Here is a 21,425-nt window from a genome sequence, read left to right as displayed (position 1 = left end):
GATTTTTTTTTGTCCATGGAGGTTTTATATCTATAAAACTTTCCTAAAGCTAAGAAAAGAAATGTTTGACTCTGTTGGTGAGCGGAGCTCTTCCAACCATGTTCATCTGTTTTCATTTTTACGTCGATGTCCTAAAATCTGATACGTTTTTAGTAGTGAACCTCTGACAGCAGACCGACCGCCTGGACGTATTAAGTATCCTGTAATATTACAACAGTTTAGTGTCTTCGTGATTTTATTCTTGAACCTCAGGTTATTTTTTGTTTCTGCTGACAGCGGCCCTGAGGCTCCGTCACCATCAGTTAAAGGATACGATGTAGCCTGCAGGGATCCAGTGGGTGGGCAGCAGAGGGACGAACACGCCGAAGCCGGTGACGGCAAAGTAGACGTAAAGCAGCCAGGCCAGCAGCTGGAAGGGGTGGGGGGGCCAGCTCCACCCATTGGTCCGGGAGCAGAGTGGCACATCACCTCCCTGCAGGCCGTCATCACCGACTGGCGCTGTGCGGTTTGGGTTCCTACTGCAGAGATCCATCCTGCACAGAGATATATAGAGACATATTAAGAGATAAAGTCAGAATATTTAGAGATATATTAAGAGATAAATAGAATATAGAGATAATGTTATGAATAAGTCAGAATATTTAGAGATAATATTAAGAGATAAAGTCAGAATATTTAGAGACAATATTAAGAGATAAAGCCAGAATATTTAGAGATAATATTAAGAGATAAAGTCAGAATATCTAGAGACAATATTAAGAGATAAAGTCAGAATATTTAGAGATAATATTAAGAGATAAAGCCAGAATATTTAGAGATAATATTAAGAGATAAAGTCAGAATATTTGGAGACAATATTAAGAGATAAAGTCAGAATATTTAGAGATAATATTAAGAGATAAAGTCAGAATATTTAGAGATAATATTAAGAGATAAAGTCAGAATATTTAGAGACAATATTAAGAGATAAAGTCAGAATATTTGGAGACAATATTAAGAGATAAAGTCAGAATATTTAGAGATAATATTAAGAGATAAAGTCAGAATATTTAGAGACAATATTAAGAGATAAAGTCAGAATATCTAAAGATAATATTAAGAGATAAAGTCAGAATATTTAGAGACAATATTAAGAGATAAAGTCAGAATATTTAGAGATAATATTAAGAGATAAAGCCAGAATATTTAGAGATAATATTAAGAGATAAAGCCAGAATATTTAGAGATAATATTAAGAGATAAAGTCAGAATATCTAGAGACAATATTAAGAGATAAAGTCAGAATATTTAGAGACAATATTAAGAGATAAAGTCAGAATATCTAAAGATAATATTAAGAGATAAAGTCAGAATATTTAGAGACAATATTAAGAGATAAAGTCAGAATATTTAGAGATAATGTTAAGAGATAAAGCCAGAATATTTAGAGATAATATTAAGAGATAAAGTCAGAATATCTAGAGACAATATTAAGAGATAAAGTCAGAATATTTAGAGATAATATTAAGAGATAAAGTCAGAATATTTAGAGACAATATTAAGAGATAAAGTCAGAATATTTAGAGATAATGTTAAGAGATAAAGCCAGAATATTTAGAGATAATATTAAGAGATAAAGCCAGAATATTTAGAGATAATGTTAAGAGATAAAGTCAGAATATTTAGAGATAATGTTAAGAGATAAAGCCAGAATATTTAGAGATAATATTAAGAGATAAAGTCAGAATATTTAGAGATTCTATTTAAAAGATAAAAATACAAATGTGTAAACGTGTTTCCCAGAGCAGCTGTAACCATCACACTGTTCACTCATTCACCTTCTGAAAATAAATCTGTAAATATGTTAATGATGAATCATTCATTCATCTAACCGCTTCATCCTCTTGAGGGTCGCAGGGGGGCTGGAGCCTATCCCAGCTGACACTGGGTGAGAGGCAGGGTTCACCCTGGACAGGTCACCAGACTATCACAGGGCTGACACATAGAGACAGACAACCATTCACACTCACATTCACACCTACGGACAATTTAGAGTCACCAATTAACCTGCATGTCTTTGGACTGTGGGAGGAAGCCGGAGTGCCCGGAGAGAACCCACGCTGACACGGGGAGAACATGCAAACTCCGCACAGAAGGGCTCCCACGCCCGGGATCGAACCAGCAACCCTCTTGCTGTGAGGTGAGAGTGCTAACCACCACACCACCGTGCCACCCTAATGATAAATCATTTAAAGTGAAAACAGACAACTTGTCTCCTGCAGCGTCTTTGAGTGGTCTTTTAATTGTTGGCGTCTCCGTCTCAGAGACACCTGGATCTTTCAGTTGTCCTCAGGACAGCAGAGGACACAGTGTCTTCCACCTGTCCTTCAGGAGTTCCTCTGCAGGGATCATAACTGCAGAGAACTTACACTGATACTCTGCTAACTGGAGACGGCTGCCAACAGCTACCAGAGAAAACAAAGCTCTGTCTTTATGCAATTTCCTTCGGGATTAATAAAGTACCTACCTACCTTCTACCTGTTTAATGACGCATGCCCTTTGTGCTGCTAATTCATTTTGTGAGGAGACTGAAGCAGGTGAGCAGAACACAGAACTGCTCACAGGGAACCAGTCTAATCATCTGTAGACACTGTCCGATCAATATTCACCTCATTATGTTGAGAAGGATTTAAATATAATGTTATGCTTGTGTTCTTGTTCCCTCAGAATGAGACGTTTATATCTACAGTGGTGGAAAAAAGTTTTCGGACACCCCATGCATTTGTGAAATATTGCATTAAGAATCACTCTTAGGTCTTCAAGTGCAATTTCTTTTAGTACAGTCACAGCCAAAATACTAAATAAATCCTAAAAAAGCCATTAAAAACTTAAAATTGATTGGTTCCATAAAAATACATAAGAAATTTTGAGTATTGGGTCATTTTGGTACCAGTGATGAAGGTCGTTCTTTTTATTAAAAGACACAGTTTTTGTTGCCAAGCTTCGTGTCTACATAAAGCCAGCACATTTGAAAGTTCTTCAGACACAAAAATGGCTAAAACAAGGAACCTAACGCAGGAAACACGCCTGAAGATAAAGATTCTCAGCCAGGAAGGGTACAGCTGCCGCCAGATAGCCAGGAAGTGCAGATGCAGTCCTTCAGCAGTTGGATACACTCTGCAGAAATACAGACGAACCAACAGCTTGGAAGACAAACCAAGATCTGGGCGCCAAGGGTTTCTTCAGCAAGAAATGACCGCATCCTGATCCGCATGTGCAGGCAAAACCGCCGAATGACATCACAGGAGCTTCAGCAGCAGTGGTCAAACCAAACTGGTGTCCAGTGTTCCACCCGCACTGTACGTGGCCGACTTTTAGATCATGGCTTAAGGTCCTACAAGGCTATCAAGAAGCCCCTGATCAATGAGAGACAGAGGTTAGCCCGGCGTCGTTGGGCCCAGGCACACAAGAACTGGACAGCCAGGAACTGGAAGAAGATTTTGTGGTCAGATGAGTCCAGTTTCCAGCTTTATCTTCCTCCTACTAATGTGAGGGTACGCAGAAGGCCAGGCGAAGCATTATCTCCAGCATGTACAGTACCTACTGTCAAGCATGGTGGAGGCAGGATCATGGTTTGGGGATGCATGAGTGCTGCTGGTGTTGGTCATCTCACTGTCTGTGATGGCACATTGAACTCTACCAAGTATTGTACCATTCTCCAAACCCACATGCTCCCTTCTGCACGTGCACTGTTCCGTCGAGGTAAAAACTGGATGTTTCAACAAGATAATGCCCCTTGCCACACATCCAAGGCCAGTAGAACTTGGCTGCAGGAGCACAGTATCCAGGTCTTAGAGTGGCCAGCTCAATCCCCGGACATGAGCCCCATTGAAAATCTGTGGTGGATTATCAAAAGGTCTGTTTCAAAGCATAAACCAAAGAATTTAGAAGAATTAAAAGCAGTAATTCAAGAAGAATGGGACAAGATTACCCCTCAACAGTGTGAAAGGCTCGTGGGGAACATGCCAGCCAGGATTAGAGCTCTACTACGTGCCAATGGCAGGACTACTAAATATTAATTTGATGATGTGATGGTTTATTTATTTTTTGTTCAGTTTTGAACACATTCTCTGTTATTCGTTGACTTTGATACCGACAATGTTGAGAACTGACATATTGAAACTGTCAAGAATTTAGTTTTGTTAGTTTTTCTTGTAAACAATAAACAAAAAAATATAATTTGTATTTGTTTGTATCTGTCTAATGCAGCCACACCTTTTGAAACACAAAAAAGATTTTTCCACAAATATTTCATGATAATATTTGAGATTGTGTAAAATTTTAAGGGTGTCCGAAAACTTTTTTCCACCACTGTATATAGGGAGAAGGTCCTCGTCTACAGAGATCATCATGTCACATGTTTCTACAGTAGCCCAGAACAGACAAACCTCTCTGGAAACTGATCAAAACTTCTGAGTATTTTGTCATTTCATGGACCAGTTCATTAATCAGCTGACTGAGTAACTCATCTGCAGATTTAATAAGGAGTAGCTCAGTGACTCGGGTTGCACGATAATATCAATACGTCATTGTTGTCAGACGGTATCAGCTTTGAAATCAAATATCGGAATTGGCCAACGTGCAGATTTCTGCCAATATGATAGATACATTTTTTAGAAACAGAGATGACCGGCTGCTCTGCGTAATCAAATGTAGATCAGAACATTGTGTCAGGTGCTGATGGAGAGCAGGAAACAACAGGATACACAAGAAGGCGATCAATATAGGAGACCAGGGAGAAAGTATTAAAAAGCCTTTATCGTAATGGCTAAATCATTCAAAGAGCCGACACATTTGGACCGCTGCAGGTCTTCATCTGGGATTTAAACACGAGTTTTTACATCTGTTTGACAAATGTCTTAAACCAACACAAAGTAAAACTCGATGAGAAAACAGAAGGCTGTGAGGTATTACTGTACTCAGGGCTGTTTTCAAACTTTAAAGAAAAAACGTTCTTTATAATTAAGACAATGAACAAAGAGTAGTACACAGTACAAATACATGATCTTACAGCAGGGTGTGACATCAGTTCACCTACAAACATGAAAACACATATAAAGATAAACCCGGAGTACAAGCACACCGTTGAAGATGTGTATTCAGTCAGAAGACAGATGCAAGAGTTTCCATAAAATATGAACACATCTGTATCGATTATCAGCCAAATGAGTTGTTATATATCAGCAAAAACTAATATCATGCATCCCTATTAGTCAGTTAGTTACAGCCCTAACTGTGACAGTAATTATTATTATTGTTATTTTCTGTCATTTGACAGAATATATAAACAGACATACATCTCATCCTCTAAAGAGCGACAGATATTTTCCTTGAGCCTCCCTCAGACACTGAGGGGAAATACTTGACGCTCACTCCACCATATATAACCAGGTATTTTTAATATTCACGCCAAAAGCACCGAGCAGCACCCCGCTAACTGTAATTACTTCTGACTGATCACATCATTACACAATCTGTGTGTGAACTCCTGCAGGACCTGCAGCACGGTGTCATGTGACAACAGGACCATGTTTTACAGATCCTGACTTTTATAAATGTAACAATTTTGTCAACTTTTTAAAGAACACGAGTCTTTTAAACAGGCTTTAGGGTTCAGAAGGTATTTTACAAATACAAATTACAACCTTTAAAGTTGTGCGTCCCTCCATTAAACAAACAGTCCCTCCACAAAGCTTGAACAGTCACCTGATATGCCTCCCCAGTTCAGCAGCACCTGCTCCCCTCAGAAGTAACGAACAGTGCCTTAATCAGCTCAAACTCCTGCAGCCCTACCTGTCCACGCGCACCTCACATCACAGAGTCAATCATTTCATTATTACTTTGATACTGCAGCAGCAGAACATCTGGACTCAGTGTTTAACAGAACCGGAGGGTGTTCACACCTGAACCATCCCGGTATACCGGCAAGCCTACCTGTTTAACATGGGTTAACGGGCCCTCCGGTCCGCTGCAGCTCATCTCATCACAGACTCGGGGCCTGACAGGCGGTGTAGAGCTCTGCCGTCCCCCGGCCCCGGAGGACCGGGCTGCTGCTGGGGGGAACCCCTCGGCTTGACTCGACACACGGGTTGCGTCCAGAGAAGCTCAGACCCGGGTCACACCGGCCCAGTCCGCCCGTTAACTCACATCCATCCCGGGTCACACCCAGCAGGTATCTCCCTGCTAACGGGCTACACTCCGCTGAGCCCGCGGACCTTCAGTCACTATTATCCGGATAATATTTAAATTTGCTTCGGTTAGCGTGCTAAGCTAATCACCTGCCGTTAGCCTCGGTAGTTAGCTGCTGCCATGCTAACTGGCTAACTCCGACACACTGCGGGGCGGTGACCGCGGGAAACAGACCAAACCCCGGCGACAACTTTAATGTTTAACGAGGAGAATTATTTTAAATATTAATCAGCCGCTGATTATTCAACTGTGAGCTAACGAGCTAGTTAGCCTGTTAGCATTTTTGCAGCAGCCTCCACCGTCTCTCAGACCTGTACGCCGTTTCCTTGGTAACGCTCCTGCTCCGCTCTTATTGGTCAGTGGAGCTGATCCCGCCCCCTGCCTGCTGTAATACAAACTGACCTGAGACCAGCTGTCACTCACTGACAGCTGTGATGACGTGTTATGTCCAGCAGGGGGCAGCAGCTCCACTGAAGCTGAATATAAACACCTGGGAACAGGTTCATGTCTCTGACCAGTATAACCAGTATAACCAGTGATTGTTTCTCCTGACCAGTCCCCAGACAGTCCTTCATACACACGAGTCAACATTCAAACACACAAAGGAATAAACAGACTCCGCCCCTGATCGGAACTGACCACTGATTGATCAATTATTTCTGATACATGTTGTGTGTGTGTGTGTGTGTGTGTGTGTGTGTGTGTGTGTGTGTGTGTGGTTTTACTGAAGGAAATGTTCCACACACACACACACCTGACAGGTCGCAGGTCACATGATCGAGACCCCATTCAGTCTCTGGAGAACATGGCAGTGATGACATCATATTAGCTTTGTGTGTGATGTGCCAGGGAAGGAGAAGTGTGTCACACACACACACACACACACACACACACACACACACAATGTTGGCTGCTGTTCAGGTGAATGACCAGAGGGGGGCAGCATGTATACTCTGTTATTAAGTGAAGGTGAGGTCACCTGAGAGGAGCAGGGAGGAGTGTTTGATTTACCTTCCCTGTTTCAGGTGAGTCAGGTGATCTCCCTTCTGAGGACTTTATGCAGTTACTGTGTGGCTGTGTTTCACTCGAGCTATTATCACAGTTTGCCTCACAGGGCTTTACAGCCTATGACATCCCTCTGTCCTTATGACCCTCACAGCTGATCAGGAAAAACTCCCCAAAGAAACCCTTTAACGGGGGAAAAAAAACAGTAGAAACCTCAGGAAGAGCAACTGAGGAGGGATCCCTCTTCCAGGACGGACAGACGTGCAATAGATGTCGTACAGAACAGATCAGCATGATAAATTAACAGTAATCCACATGACACAATGAGACAGAGAGAGAGAGAGAGAGAGAGAGAGAAGGAGAGAAGGTGCCCGGTGTATTATAGGGGGGTCCTCCGGCAGACTAGGCCTAAGTCAGCCTAACTAGGGGCTGGTACAGGGCAAGCCTGAGCCAGCCCTAACTATAAGCTTTATCAAAGAGGAAAGTCTTAAGTCTAGTCTTAAACGTGGAGACGGTGTCTGCCTCCCAGTTCTATTTCAATGACTTCATCAGAGTAATGTAACTATTTCAATGACTTCATCAGAGTAATGTAAATATTTCAATGATGTCATCAGAGTAATGTAACTATTTCAGTGACTTCATCAGAGTAATGTAACTATTTTAATGACTTCATCAGCGTAATGTAACTATTTCAGTGACTTTATCAGAGTAATGTAAATATTTCAATGACTTCATCAGAGTAATGTAACTATTTTAATGACTTTATCAGAGTAATGTAACTATTTCAATGACTTCATCAGAGTAATGTAACTATTTTAATGACTTCATCAGAGTAATGTAACTATTTCAGTGACTTCATCAGAGTAATGTAACTATTTTAATGACTTCATCAGAATAATGTAATGATTTCAATGACTTCATCAGAGTAATGTAACTATTTTAATGACTTTATCAGAGTAATGTAACTATTTCAATGACTTCATCAGAGTAATGTAACTATTTCAATGACTTCATCAGAGTAATGTAAATATTTCAATGACTTCATCAGAGTAATGTAACTATTTTAATGACTTTATCAGAGTAATGTAACTATTTCAATGACTTCATCAGAGTAATGTAACTATTTTAATGACTTTATCAGAGTAATGTAACTATTTCAATGACTTCATCAGAGTAATGTAACTATTTTAATGACTTCATCAGAATAATGTAACGATTTCAATGACTTCATCAGAGTAATGTAACTATTTCAGTGACTTCATCAGAGTAATGTAACTATTTCAATGACTTCATAAGAGTAATGTAACTATTTTAATGACTTCATTAGAATAATGTAACTATTTTAATGACTTTATCAGAGTAATGTAACTTGTTATATTTGATTATGTTTGATGACTTTTCTAACAAATGTTTAAAATGTCCAGTGAAGCTGAAGTCCCACAGAAACAAAAGAGCTTAAACGTTACACTCAGATGTGTCCCAGTGTCTTTGTTGAGCTACGTCATCCATCAATCTGCCGACAGAAGACACTCGTGCACAGTGAGAGGAGACAAAGAGACAAAGACACAGAGAGAGACAAAGAGACGAGTTTTATTCTACATAGTTTTCAGTGTAAAGATGTTCAGTGACCTCCTGGTGTTTCAATCAGCTGACTCTGTTCATGTCTGTACATCATGTCTAAGCCATGCACACGATTGTGCCCCGCCCACACAGCCTTCAAGACACTAAACCATATCAGTACAAACATTCAAAGGTAAATATATATCACAGACTCATGCCAAGACCATTTCAAAATAAACAAACAGATAAAAGCTTTTCCAAGATATACAGGGCAATAAGAGGAGCTCATGGTGTCACACAGTGTTCTGTTTCTGTGTTTCTTTACAGAGGCAGCTCAACATTTCACACTCACACGTGCAAAACAAGTTGCAGTTCTTCTCCTGGACATTTTCAGACAGATGTTTTCTCAGGTCTCAGGTTGCTGTACGCATGGCACTGAAACAGGAAATGAACTTCATCTTCAACCTTTATACCTGAACACTTTAGTCACCAGAGGGAAGGTGCCACATCTTACCTGTGCACACAGTGACCTCTGACCCCTCCTTAAGTTTAATGTAAATACAGTTCTGTGTAATGATCTTCTTTCATTTGAAAATAATTTCCAAGTTTGGGTTTATTCCAAATTTCCTCCTTCCTTTGTTTCTGATGATGAAGGTGAAGTTGTTTTTGTTTGTATTAATGTTACACTGCAAATTATGGCTGAGAATGTGGTTTAAACGTCAGACACAGAGACGTCTGCTGCCCAGGAGTGACTGTGTGCTGCTGAACTGTTTCATCTTTGCTTTACAAGACAGGTTCCCTTCCTGTGTCCTCATCTACAGCACATTTTGCAGGATACTTGTAAACTCAAATGCAACACGTCAGAGCTCGACTCTGAGTGACTTTACTTTCAGGTGAATCCCTAAAACTCCAAAACTCCAGCAGGATGATATCAAACTGAACCAATCACTGAGTCATAGAGCTCAGAGGATGCTGAACAACCAGAGGTCAGGACACAGTTTGGTTTTATCATGTCCTCCCTGCTGACTCTGACGGTGCTTCACTTCCTAATGAAAAACTCATATTTCATATTTTAAAAACAAAACCAAGGTTCGAATAAGAAGTGATTTACATTATATTGGTGTGTCTGTGGATATTCTCATTTATCCAGGTCAATTCCATTTTGGCAACAATTAAATCGTAGGCAACTGGACTTTGATTTTGTCTAGAAGACGTTTCGCCTCTTATCCAAGCGGCTTCATCAGTTCTCAACGCATCGGTCTGACTAGTCCTCACTAGTCTGACACTCTTAACGACTGTCGTTCACTAGTGTGACTCACCTGACCCAAACAATGGTCCAGTGAAACTCCACTAACGAAGTATTGTCTTTTGAGGGTGGTGGGTGTACACCTCCACAGAGGTTAAAAACCTGAGTCTTACTCCACTGTTTGTCAGACTAGTGAGGACTAGTCAGACCGATGCGTTGAGAACTGATGAAGCCGCTTGGATAAGAGGCGAAACGTCTTCTAGACAAAATCAAAGTCCAGTTGCCTACGATTTAATTGTTGCCAAAATTATATTGGGGTGTGTGTGTGTGTGTGTGTGTGTGTGCATGTTTTATTAGTGTCACTTTTGTTTTATATTTACTGCACCAGATAAAGTTAGTATTATTACCATTACATTTATTTTGTAATGTAATTATGTAACCTGGTTGAATGTAACTTGGCTCTTCCCCATCGTCACTGACCACAGACTGAGTCCTCATTACTGAGCTTCACTAGAGGAGACACAGTGTGCTGCTGTCCTTTCACACAGGACACATCAGTTCTGTCCCAACAGGTCAAACTGTCCTGGACACAACCTGCACAGCACACACACACACACACACACACACACACACACACACACACGCACACACTGAGGAAGACTCCTCCTGTCCTTTATCACCACACTGATGAGGTCTGTTCCATCTGAACGTCATCAGCTCTGACAGGAAGCAGCTTCATCAGTCTGTGTGAATGAACACTTTGGCCCAATCCCAAACCGGCCCCTATCCCCTCGCCCTATTCACTCCCCCTCCGTTTGCGCGGTCACGCGGAGCTCCGCCATATTAAGGGCTGTCCCAAACCAATTACCACTGAGTGGAAGTGGCTTGTCAAACCCTTAAATAGTGAGTCTGCACAGGTGCAGGCTCCCCGATGGTTCCAGCAGAAACTACGTCTGGACAATGGAGGAAACATCATTCAAGTGTAAGTTCCGTCTAATTTTTCAAGTATTTTAGATCAAACACACACCATTATTTCCCTCACAGTGACATCTCAAACTAAATCATAGAATATGTAGAGTTAAAAGATCACCAACAAAAAAACATAAATTAAAAGGAGATAATCACATTGTCCCTAAGGTCGCTTGACTTGTGGCGAACCCACAAATACCTGTATGCATAAATAAACATCATCTACCTCATATCTCATGTTTTGAGATATTATGTGTTTACAGGGACAGTGGAGCAAACAAAACAGCTGATAGAGCTCAGAATGAAAAATGACAGCCTCTTCACAAAGAAGAGAAATGCTGCAAAACAGGCATGGGAGTAAGTATTTGATTCATCAATTTCACATGGCACTTTGTAAATCCTGTTTGTAGAACACATGAACAAGGTTATTCTTTTGATTCTATAACATTGTAACTCCTATGTTCAATTTTATGTCATATTTTAGTCTTGATTTAACCCATTTCAAATCCTATTTAAATGTTTTGTCCTTCACATTGCACTGTTTTGCTTCTACATTCTGTCCTCATGTCTGTTCTTTATTTATGTAAAGCACTTTGAATTGTCTTGAGTTTAAAGTGTGCTGTACTATTAAAGCAGCCCAGCTGTACCTTGCTTAAATGAGCTAGGTTCTTACACCAAAGACAAGCATCTTCCTCTCCTTTTTATGTTGTACAATAGCTTTGTGATTAAGGAGATGGGGCTGCAGGATGCCATATCCCACAAGCAGGCCTCCAAAAAGTGGGAAAATCTTAAAAAGAAATATAAGGTGAATCATGTTATCTCTGGTTAATCGTTAGTGTTATTGCTGCTGAGAGCTAACATACTGTACATTATTACCCACAGGAACTGAGAAAGCCCCCAACAGGGTCAGGAACTGACCGGGGAGAGGACACTCCAAGCACCTGGCCTTATTATCTTGAAATGCATGAGGCACTGGGGGCAAGGCCTTCAATATCCCCCCAGTGCTTGTGTCATCATGCTTGCCAGACCCCACCATTCTCCCTCCCTCACCTGCAGAGAGCAGTCCTGGACCCTCATGTCCCAGCAGCCCTCCTGACCCCTCTAGTTCCCCCTCCCTCATCTGCCCCTCAAGCCCAGCTCATACACCTGGCCCTCGGCCCTCACCTGACTCTCCCCAGCCACCAGTCTCCAAAAGGAGGAGACATGCACGTGAGGGTGTCCTTCAATTCCTGGAAAAGGAGTTGGCAAAAGAGGACCAGAGACAGGAGGATTTCAATAAACAAACTGAACGTTTAGTTTCGGCATTTGTTTTTTATTTTTATCAATGAAATATGCAGGAATTTATTTTGTCTTAGATACAGTAAACACTTTTTTGCTTTTGTTTTTTCTTGGAATTTATAGTTTTGTCCAGTGAATTTAAGTTATTCACAGCAAAAATAAAATGATTTTTGCTGGGACCTTGTTTCATAGACTGGTTTATTTGTCAGGGACAATGCAAAAAGGAAAGAGACACATTCTAGATGTGCATGGATCAGTACATATTAGGTTACATCAAATCAAACTTGCTTTATATAGCACTTTTCATACAATAAAAATGCAACACAAACTGTTTCACAAAATCAAACAAAATGCTTCACAGAATAAACAAAGCGCTCCACAAAATGTGAAGGTTACAATGACCTTGAAATGTTCAGAAATAATCATGCTCCTGCAGGTGCTGTGGAAGGAGGGCAGGTGCAGACAACTGGGCAGCTATCCTTTCCCTGATGTGATGTCCGGATGTTTCAGCTCTGCCAGGTGCGACATGGAGGGGAACTGGGTGGTTTTCGGGTTCGATGTCCTCCATCTCCAAGATGTCATCTGTCTTAAGGCACAGATTGTGCAAGAAGGCACAACAGGCAACAATATCGGGAGCAAAGGCTGGACTGACCTCCAGTGCCTTGAAAAGCGTGGCCCTCCATCGCGCTTTCATCATTCCAAAGGCACGTTCAACCACTGAACGAGCCCTTGAATGATGGGTGTTGTAACACTCCTGTACTCGATCCTGTAGAGGCAGTTTGTATGGTGTGATGAGTGAAATCGGCTTTTCCAGACATGGATAGCCACCATCTGCCAGGAGGGAAAAGCCCGCTGGTGGGTCGAGTGCCTGGCTGAAGATGGGGCTATTTCTCAGGACCCTGGCATCATGCACAGACCCCGGGTACCCCACAAAAATGTCCAGAAATCTGTCAGTTGCGTCACAGATGGCTTGTAGTTGTATTGATGGAAATAACTTGTAGTTTATGTAATCGGCACGATGTTGGTTACCTGGTGGTTTGATTCTGATATGACAGCCATCGATTGCATCAGCAGCACGAGTGAAAACTGGACTTCGGGCAAGCTGGCAGAAACCCATACCGATGTCTGGCAGCATGTCCTGAGATGGCAGTGAGATGAGTGTTCCCAGTTTGGCTTTGATCTCTGCAGCTATCCTATGAATTACCCGGTGCACGGTGGACCTGGGGACCCCAAAGACATGGCACACCACTGACAGGGAAAGGCCGTGTGCCAGGCTATATAAAAACATGAGGACCTCCAACTCCTGGCCCCAGCCATGGTCCCTCGGACTGTGGATAATCCTCAATAAAAGGTTGACAGACTGCCGGGTGAGCCGGAGATCTCTTTTGAGGCAGCTCTCTGGATCATTGTACACCCGCAGAATTGGACTATTGGGGTTCAGCTGCATGTACAGCATTCCACGTCCCTAGGAAAATACAGGACATATATTTTCATAACTTGATCTCAAGTCCCAAATCAAAACAGATAACATGCACCAGAGTGGCAGTTTGAATTAATACATCACTTGCAAAATAAATAAATAATTGCTTCCTATATTTAATATTTGAATTATTTAAGCACATATTGCTTGCTGTATTGATAATGAAGCCTACATCAAAGATGTACAGTGTTAATAGCACTGTCAACAATGGCCAGGTTATATTTATACAGGTCCATGTCAAGAAATTAGAAAATGGTGTAAGAGTTCAATATTTTCTGTCAGTTATTCCAGGAACGAAAATTGTATATAGGCTACCCTGGACTTCATCATTGTCATTTTAGTGCAATTAATGTAGAATTTAAGTTTCACTTTTTGAATTGAATTAAGTTATTATAATTAACTTTGCTGTGATATTCTATTGTTTTAGATGCACCTGTGTTTTATTGGTCTATTATCACTTCATGTACCCTCATAACAAAATACGTCAGTGATACCTGAGCTGTGGAAATTCAGATCTGTTGCAGTAGCGACAGACATGGGTAAATATTTATGGAATGGTAGGAGTCATGTAACCTTATCTAAGAGGCTTGATGAATTACCTCTTGCTCATACAACAATGCAGCGACACGTTGTAGACGCCTTTGTCTTTTGTGAGATGCCATTCTTGCTCCTCTTAGCCTGTCAAACAGCATGACAGCTGCGGCACAGGCAATGTGTTTGTCCATCTCCATGGTAACGGTTCCTTCCTGTTTCCGGTAAGGTGGCGAGGGCGTCCCACTTGTTTGGCTTCTCTTTTATACCCTCCCCCTTAATCAGGAGTGCCCTCCACGGCTGCAAGTGGAACTCCATTTGGAGTGGCACTCAGTAGTGAAGTGGTAGTGGGTAGGGAGTGGTTTGGGAATGGGCCTTTGATCCATCAGATGATGATGTCATCTCACTTTAGTCTCCTGATGATGATGTCATCTCACTTAAGATCCAATCTGCTTCTTGTTTTTAAATGTCTTCAGTCCAATCTATGACTTCATTTTTAGTTCAAAGTTCAAACAAAGGTCCAAATCTTAAATGTCACTTTCTGTTGTCATGTTTAATTAATTTCACCTGCAGCGACCGAATGTTTGTTAAACCTAAAATCAGCTGATCTTCAGAGATCAGTCTCCAGATTGACTCCTGCTGGTTCTCATCCCAACTCGTCAAAGATCACTGCTTCATCAGCGTCAAACACCGACGCAAACACATTTTACATCGACTAAACTGTAAATAAACTATTTAAAATATTTAAAAATGTAATTAATGGGGGTGTCGGTGGCTTAGTGGTAGAGCAGGCGCCCCATGTACAAGGCTGTTACCGCACCGTCCCGGGTTCGAATCCAGCCTGTGGCCCTTTGCTGCATGTCATCCCCCCTCTCTCTCTCCCCCTTTCACACTTACCTGTCCAATAAAGGCAAAATGCCCTAAAAATATCTTTAAAAAAAAATGCAATTAATAAATAAATTCTTATTTGTTTTGGTATTTTTGTCAGATACATTTTTGCAGTGATGGCTGATAACATATATGTGTTATGTCTGTATTTGATCATGTGAACAAACTATGAAATATATAGTAGCTTTTTCAATACATGATACTATGCACTGGGGCCCATCCTGACTCCTGTACGCCCCTGTTCCTGTCTGTGGGTTTATGGAGCCGAGTCACTTCCTATGCTCTGTGATGGTGGAACATAGAGACCGGAGGTTGTTCTGAAGTTTCTCTGTGAGCTGAATAGTCATGCAGAGTCTTTATGAGTCTGCAGCTCAGCATCCCTCAGTTTGCTGTGGAGCTCTTGGATCCTGACGTGTTGACTTGCTCTTGGAGAGCTGGACGCTGCATCTCTCCGCTGAGGCCTCTTTTCATTGGACCAAACTACGACTCTTAAAAAACTGCCTTCAGAGAATTTCTGCTGTTTCCAGGAAACATCCAGAGACTCAACACACACACACTGAGACATCTGCTGCTGCTGATCTAACCTCCAAACACATTACAATCAGTCAATCAACCAATCAATCAACCAATCAATCAATCAACCAAACAGTCAGTCAGTCAGTCAGTCAGTCAGTCAATCAATCAATCAATCAATCAATCAATCAATCAATCAATCAGTCATTTATTTGTCACATGGAAATATTAAACTCTGTCAGCTCCTTTAACTTGTTCACTGTCGTCTTCTTACTTTGTCTTTGCTGCTTTATAATCCTCCATGTTTCCGGATGGTTCTGGTTTCCATGGTTACAGTCTACACATCCCGACCCCAACATGACGTCCGTATGGTCGCTCCTCCTGAACATGGGCAGCGCCACTCTGCAGCCGCCTCTGAGCGGCGTACAACAGTGATCCACTGCAGGAACAGGACCTGCAGCTCACAGCAGTCCTTATTAAAGCCACGCCTCCTCTCCTTCTCTCCCAGAATCCTCTGCTCCATCACATCAGTCCTTATTTTACAATTATTATAGAAAATACTTGTCAGTGACCATTTTTCCCACAACAAAGACACGACGCTGACAAGCTACAAACCGATATTGATAATAAAAACTCTGATGAAATGATTTTATTCATTTCAGAGAAATAAAAGTTAGTAAAGGTGTAGAACCAAATGATGGGTAGATGAAATTTAAACCCTGGATACAATCTGTCAACATGATCTCAGTTTCTAATCCCTGATATTAACGGGATTAAAGACAAAATCATTTTGACTAAAATGTAAAAACTCAGACCAGACTGAGACTGTGGAGGATAGAAATGACTGAAACTCAGACTGAATCTGAAATAGCTGCCAAAATTAACCCTGATAATAATTGTTATTATTATAGTATTTCTTTTTTCAGTCTAACCTTGAAGAGGGCTCTAACCCTGTTCCCAGTGCTCCCAGTGCTCCCACTGAGGGGGGCACAGTTACTGGAATGGGGTGGGGGGGGGGCTTCCCAAAACTTTGTTGGTCACAGTGTGTGTGTAGGTGTGTGTGTGTGTGTGTGGGTGGGGGGGGGGATGCTCACAGTGTGTTCCTCCGTACACACAAACATCACCGCTCCTCCTCAGTACACTCAGTACGGACCAGTTGTCCTCTGGTCATTCATTTCTGCATTCATCAGAAATGAATGCAGGTAAGTATGTTAACTTTACAGGAACACACTGTGAAATTGCAGTATTCAGGTATAACTGCTGTCAGATCACAATCATTTACTGTGAAAGTGATGCAGCTAGTATCCAGTCATTTACTGTAAATGTGCAGTCAGATATTTGACAGCATGTGAAAAGTGATGAACCCAAATTCATACATATCCTGCGTAATGTTGAGTGGGTAATTCCTGTATACCCACGTACTTGGACAGGCTGAGATCATGTGACCAACATGCTGACGGGTGTAAAGGAGGACTTTCTGAATTTCTGAAGAGATAAAAGAAGGAAGTGGTTTCTCTTCAGTTTGAATTCAGAACAGAAAATAAACAGTCTTTCTGTTTCCTCATCAATCAGGTGATAATAAACTAGACTGGAATCTGAATAATCTGTCACCACACTATCACCGTACTGCCACCACATTGTCACCGTACTGCCACCACACTATCACTGTACTGTCACCACACTATCACCGTACCGCCACCACACTGTCACTGTACTGCCACCACATTGTCACCGTACTGTCACCACACTGTCACCGTACTGCCACCACATTGTCACCGTACTGCCACCACACTGTCACCACACTGTCTCCGTACTGTCACCACACTGTCACCGTACTGTCACCACACTATCACCATACTGCCACCACACTGTCACCGTACTGTCACCACACTATCACTGTACTGTCACCACACTATCACCGTACCGCCACCACATTGTCACCGTACCGCCACCACACTGTCACTGTACTGCCACCACATTGTCACCGTACTGTCACCACACTGTCACCGTACTGCCACCACATTGTCACCGTACTGCCACCACACTGTCACCACACTGTCTCCGTACTGTCACCACACTGTCCCCGTACTGTCACCACACTGTCACTGTACTGTCACTGTACTGTCACCACACTGTCACCACACTGTCACTGTACTGTCACCACACTGTCACTGTACTGTCACCACACTGTCACCACACTGTCACTGTACTGTCACCACACTGTCACTGTACTGTCACCACACTGTCACCACACTGTCACCATACCGTCACCACACTGTCACCGTACTGTCACCACACTGTCACCGTACTGTCACCACACTGTCACCGTACCGTCACCACACTGTCACCGTACTGTCACCACACTGTCACTGTACTGTCACCACACTGTCACCACACTGTCACCGTACTGTCACCACACTGTCACCATACCGTCACCACACTGTCACTGTACTGCCACCACACTGTCACTGTACTGTCACCACACTGTCACTGTACCGTCACCACACTGTCACCATACCGTCACCACACTGTCACCGTACTGTCACCACACTGTCACTGTACTGTCACCACACTGTCACCACACTGTCACCGTACCGTCACCACACTGTCACCATACCGTCACCACACTGTCACCACACTGTCACCGTACTGTCACCACACTGTCACCACACTGTCACCGTACCGTCACCACACTGTCACTGTACTGCCACCACACTGTCACTGTACTGTCACCACACTGTCACTGTACTGTCACCACACTGTCACTGTACTGTCACCACACTGTCACTGTACCGTCACCACACTGTCACTGTACTGTCACCACACTGTCACCACACTGTCACCATACTGTCACCGTACTGTCACCGTATTGTCACCACCACACCACACTGTCACTGTACTGTCACCACACTGTCACCGTACTGTCACCACACTGTCACCACACTGTCACCATACTGTCACCACACTGTCACCACACTGTCACTGTACTGCCACCACACTGTCACTGTACTGTCACCACACTGTCACCACACTGTCACTGTACTGTCACCACACTGTCACCGTACCGTCACCACACTGTCACCGTACTGTCACCACACTGTCACTGTACTGTCACCACACTGTCACCACACTGTCACCGTACTGTCACCACACTGTCACCACACTGTCACCGTACCGTCACCACACTGTCACTGTACTGTCACCACACTGTCACCACACTGTCACCGTACTGTCACCACACTGTCACCACACTGTCACCGTACCGTCACCACACTGTCACTGTACTGCCACCACACTGTCACTGTACTGTCACCACACTGTCACTGTACTGCCACCACACTGTCACCACACTGTCACCACACTGTCACCGTACCGTCACCACACTGTCACTGTACTGTCACCACACTGTCACTGTACCGTCACCACACTGTCACTGTATTGTCACCACCACACCACACTGTCACCACACTGTCACTGTACTGTCACCACACTGTCACTGTACCGTCACCACACTGTCACCACACTGTCACCATACTGTCACCGTACTGTCACTGTATTGTCACCACCACACCACACTGTCACTGTACTGTCACCACACTGTCACCATACTGTCACCACACTGTCACCACACTGTCACTGTACTGCCACCACACTGTCACTGTATTGTCAGCACACTGTCACTGTACTGTCACCACACTGTCACCACACTGTCACCACACCGTCACCACACTGTCACTGTACTGTCACCACACTGTCACTGTACTGTCACCACACCGTCACCACACTGTCACCACACTGTCACTGTACTGTCACCACACTGTCACCATACTGTCACCACACCGTCACCACACTGTCACTGTACTGTCACCACCACACCACACTGTCAGCACACTGTCACTGTACTGTCACCACACTGTCACCACACTGTCACCACACCGTCACCACACTGTCACTGTACTGTCACCACACTGTCACTGTACTGTCACCACACTGTCACCATACTGTCACTGTACTGTCACCACACTGTCAATGTACTGTCACCACACTGTCACTGTACTGTCACCACACTGTCACTGTACTGTCACCACACTGTCACTGTACTGTCACCACACTGTCACCACACCGTCACCACACTGTCACTGTACTGTCACCACACTGTCACTGTACTGTCACCACACTGTCACCATACTGTCACCACACCGTCACCACACTGTCACTGTACTGTCACCACACTGTCACCATACTGTCACCACACCGTCACCACACTGTCACTGTACTGTCACCACCACACCACACTGTCACCACACTGTCACTGTACTGTCACCACAATGTCACCGTACCGTCACCACACTGTCACGGTACTGTCACCACACTGTCACTGTACTGCCCCCACACTGTCACTGTACTGTCACCACACTGTCACCATACTGTCACCACACTGTCACCACACTGTCACTGTACTGCCACCACACTGTCACTGTATTGTCACCACACTGTCACTGTACTGTCACCACACTGTCACCACACCGTCACCACACTGTCACTGTACTGTCACCACACTGTCACTGTACTGTCACCACACTGTCACCACACTGTCACCACACTGTCACTGTACTGTCACCACACTGTCACCATACTGTCACCACACCGTCACCACACTGTCACTGTACTGTCACCACCACACCACACTGTCAGCACACTGTCACTGTACTGTCACCACACTGTCACCACACTGTCACCACACCGTCACCACACTGTCACTGTACTGTCACCACACTGTCACTGTACTGTCACCACACTGTCACCATACTGTCACCGTACTGTCACCACACTGTCACCGTACTGTCACCACACTGTCACTGTACTGTCACCACACTGTCACCATACTGTCACCACACTGTCACCACACTGTCACTGTACTGTCACCACACTGTCACCACACCGTCACCACACTGTCACTGTACTGTCACCACACTGTCACTGTACTGTCACCACACTGTCACCATACTGTCACCACACCGTCACCACACTGTCACTGTACTGTCACCACACTGTCACCATACTGTCACCACACCGTCACCACACTGTCACTGTACTGTCACCACCACACCACACTGTCACCACACTGTCACTGTACTGTCACCACAATGTCACCGTACCGTCACCACACTGTCACGGTACTGTCACCACACTGTCACTGTACTGCCCCCACACTGTCACTGTACTGTCACCACACTGTCACGGTACTGTCACCACACTGTCACTGTACTGCCCCCACACTGTCACTGTACTGTCACCACACTGTCACTGTCAAGTGGACCTGTGAGGAGGCGGGCTGTGGTCACTAATGGGTTTCATCAGTATGATGAGAGTTTGGAACTGTGGGAAGTTATTCTAACATACGTCCTCACCATGTTCCCTTTATTAAAACAAACCTCAGTTACTTTACGTGAAACACATTATGTCAGTCATGGAGCTCATGGAGTCGTAGGATATCATAAATTGTTCCTTATAATGATGTCATCCTGTTCACAGATCTCAGACGTTTTATTATTAATATTATTGGACTGAGATTGAAGAGGGCTCTAACCCTGTTCCCAGTGCTCCCAGTGCTCCCACTGCACTGAGGGGGGCACAGTTACTGGAATGGGGTGGGTGGGGGGGGCTTCCCAAGACTTTGTTGGTCCCAGTGTGTGTGTGTGTGTGTTGTGCTCACAGTGTGTTCCT

General features: G+C 43.5%; 2 protein-coding genes across 2 annotated transcripts in view; both read right to left on the bottom strand.

Moving 5' to 3' along the window:
• Window positions 1-6,554, bottom strand: part of zdhhc1 (zinc finger DHHC-type containing 1) — a 32,780-nt gene extending 26,226 nt beyond the window's left edge. The window contains exons 1-2 of the mRNA XM_049594129.1: window positions 5,974-6,554; window positions 314-533 (exon numbers count right to left, since the gene is read on the bottom strand). Coding sequence (XP_049450086.1) covers window positions 314-533; window positions 5,974-5,984 — 231 coding nt within the window. The 5' untranslated portion in view covers window positions 5,985-6,554. The remainder of the gene's footprint in view (window positions 1-313; window positions 534-5,973) is intronic.
• Window positions 6,555-12,698: 6,144 nt separating this feature from the next.
• LOC125899660 (uncharacterized) lies at window positions 12,699-13,742 on the bottom strand. Its single transcript, XM_049594118.1, has one exon. It carries the CDS (start codon window positions 13,740-13,742, stop codon window positions 12,699-12,701), a length of 1,044 nt encoding a protein of 347 aa, XP_049450075.1.
• Between the last annotated feature and the right edge of the window lie 7,683 nt (window positions 13,743-21,425).

The sequence above is a fragment of the Epinephelus fuscoguttatus genome, linkage group LG2 (assembly GCF_011397635.1).
Source record: "Epinephelus fuscoguttatus linkage group LG2, E.fuscoguttatus.final_Chr_v1".
Classification (NCBI taxonomy): domain Eukaryota; kingdom Metazoa; phylum Chordata; class Actinopteri; order Perciformes; family Serranidae; genus Epinephelus; species Epinephelus fuscoguttatus.
This window is presented reverse-complemented; position numbering and strand designations above follow the sequence as displayed.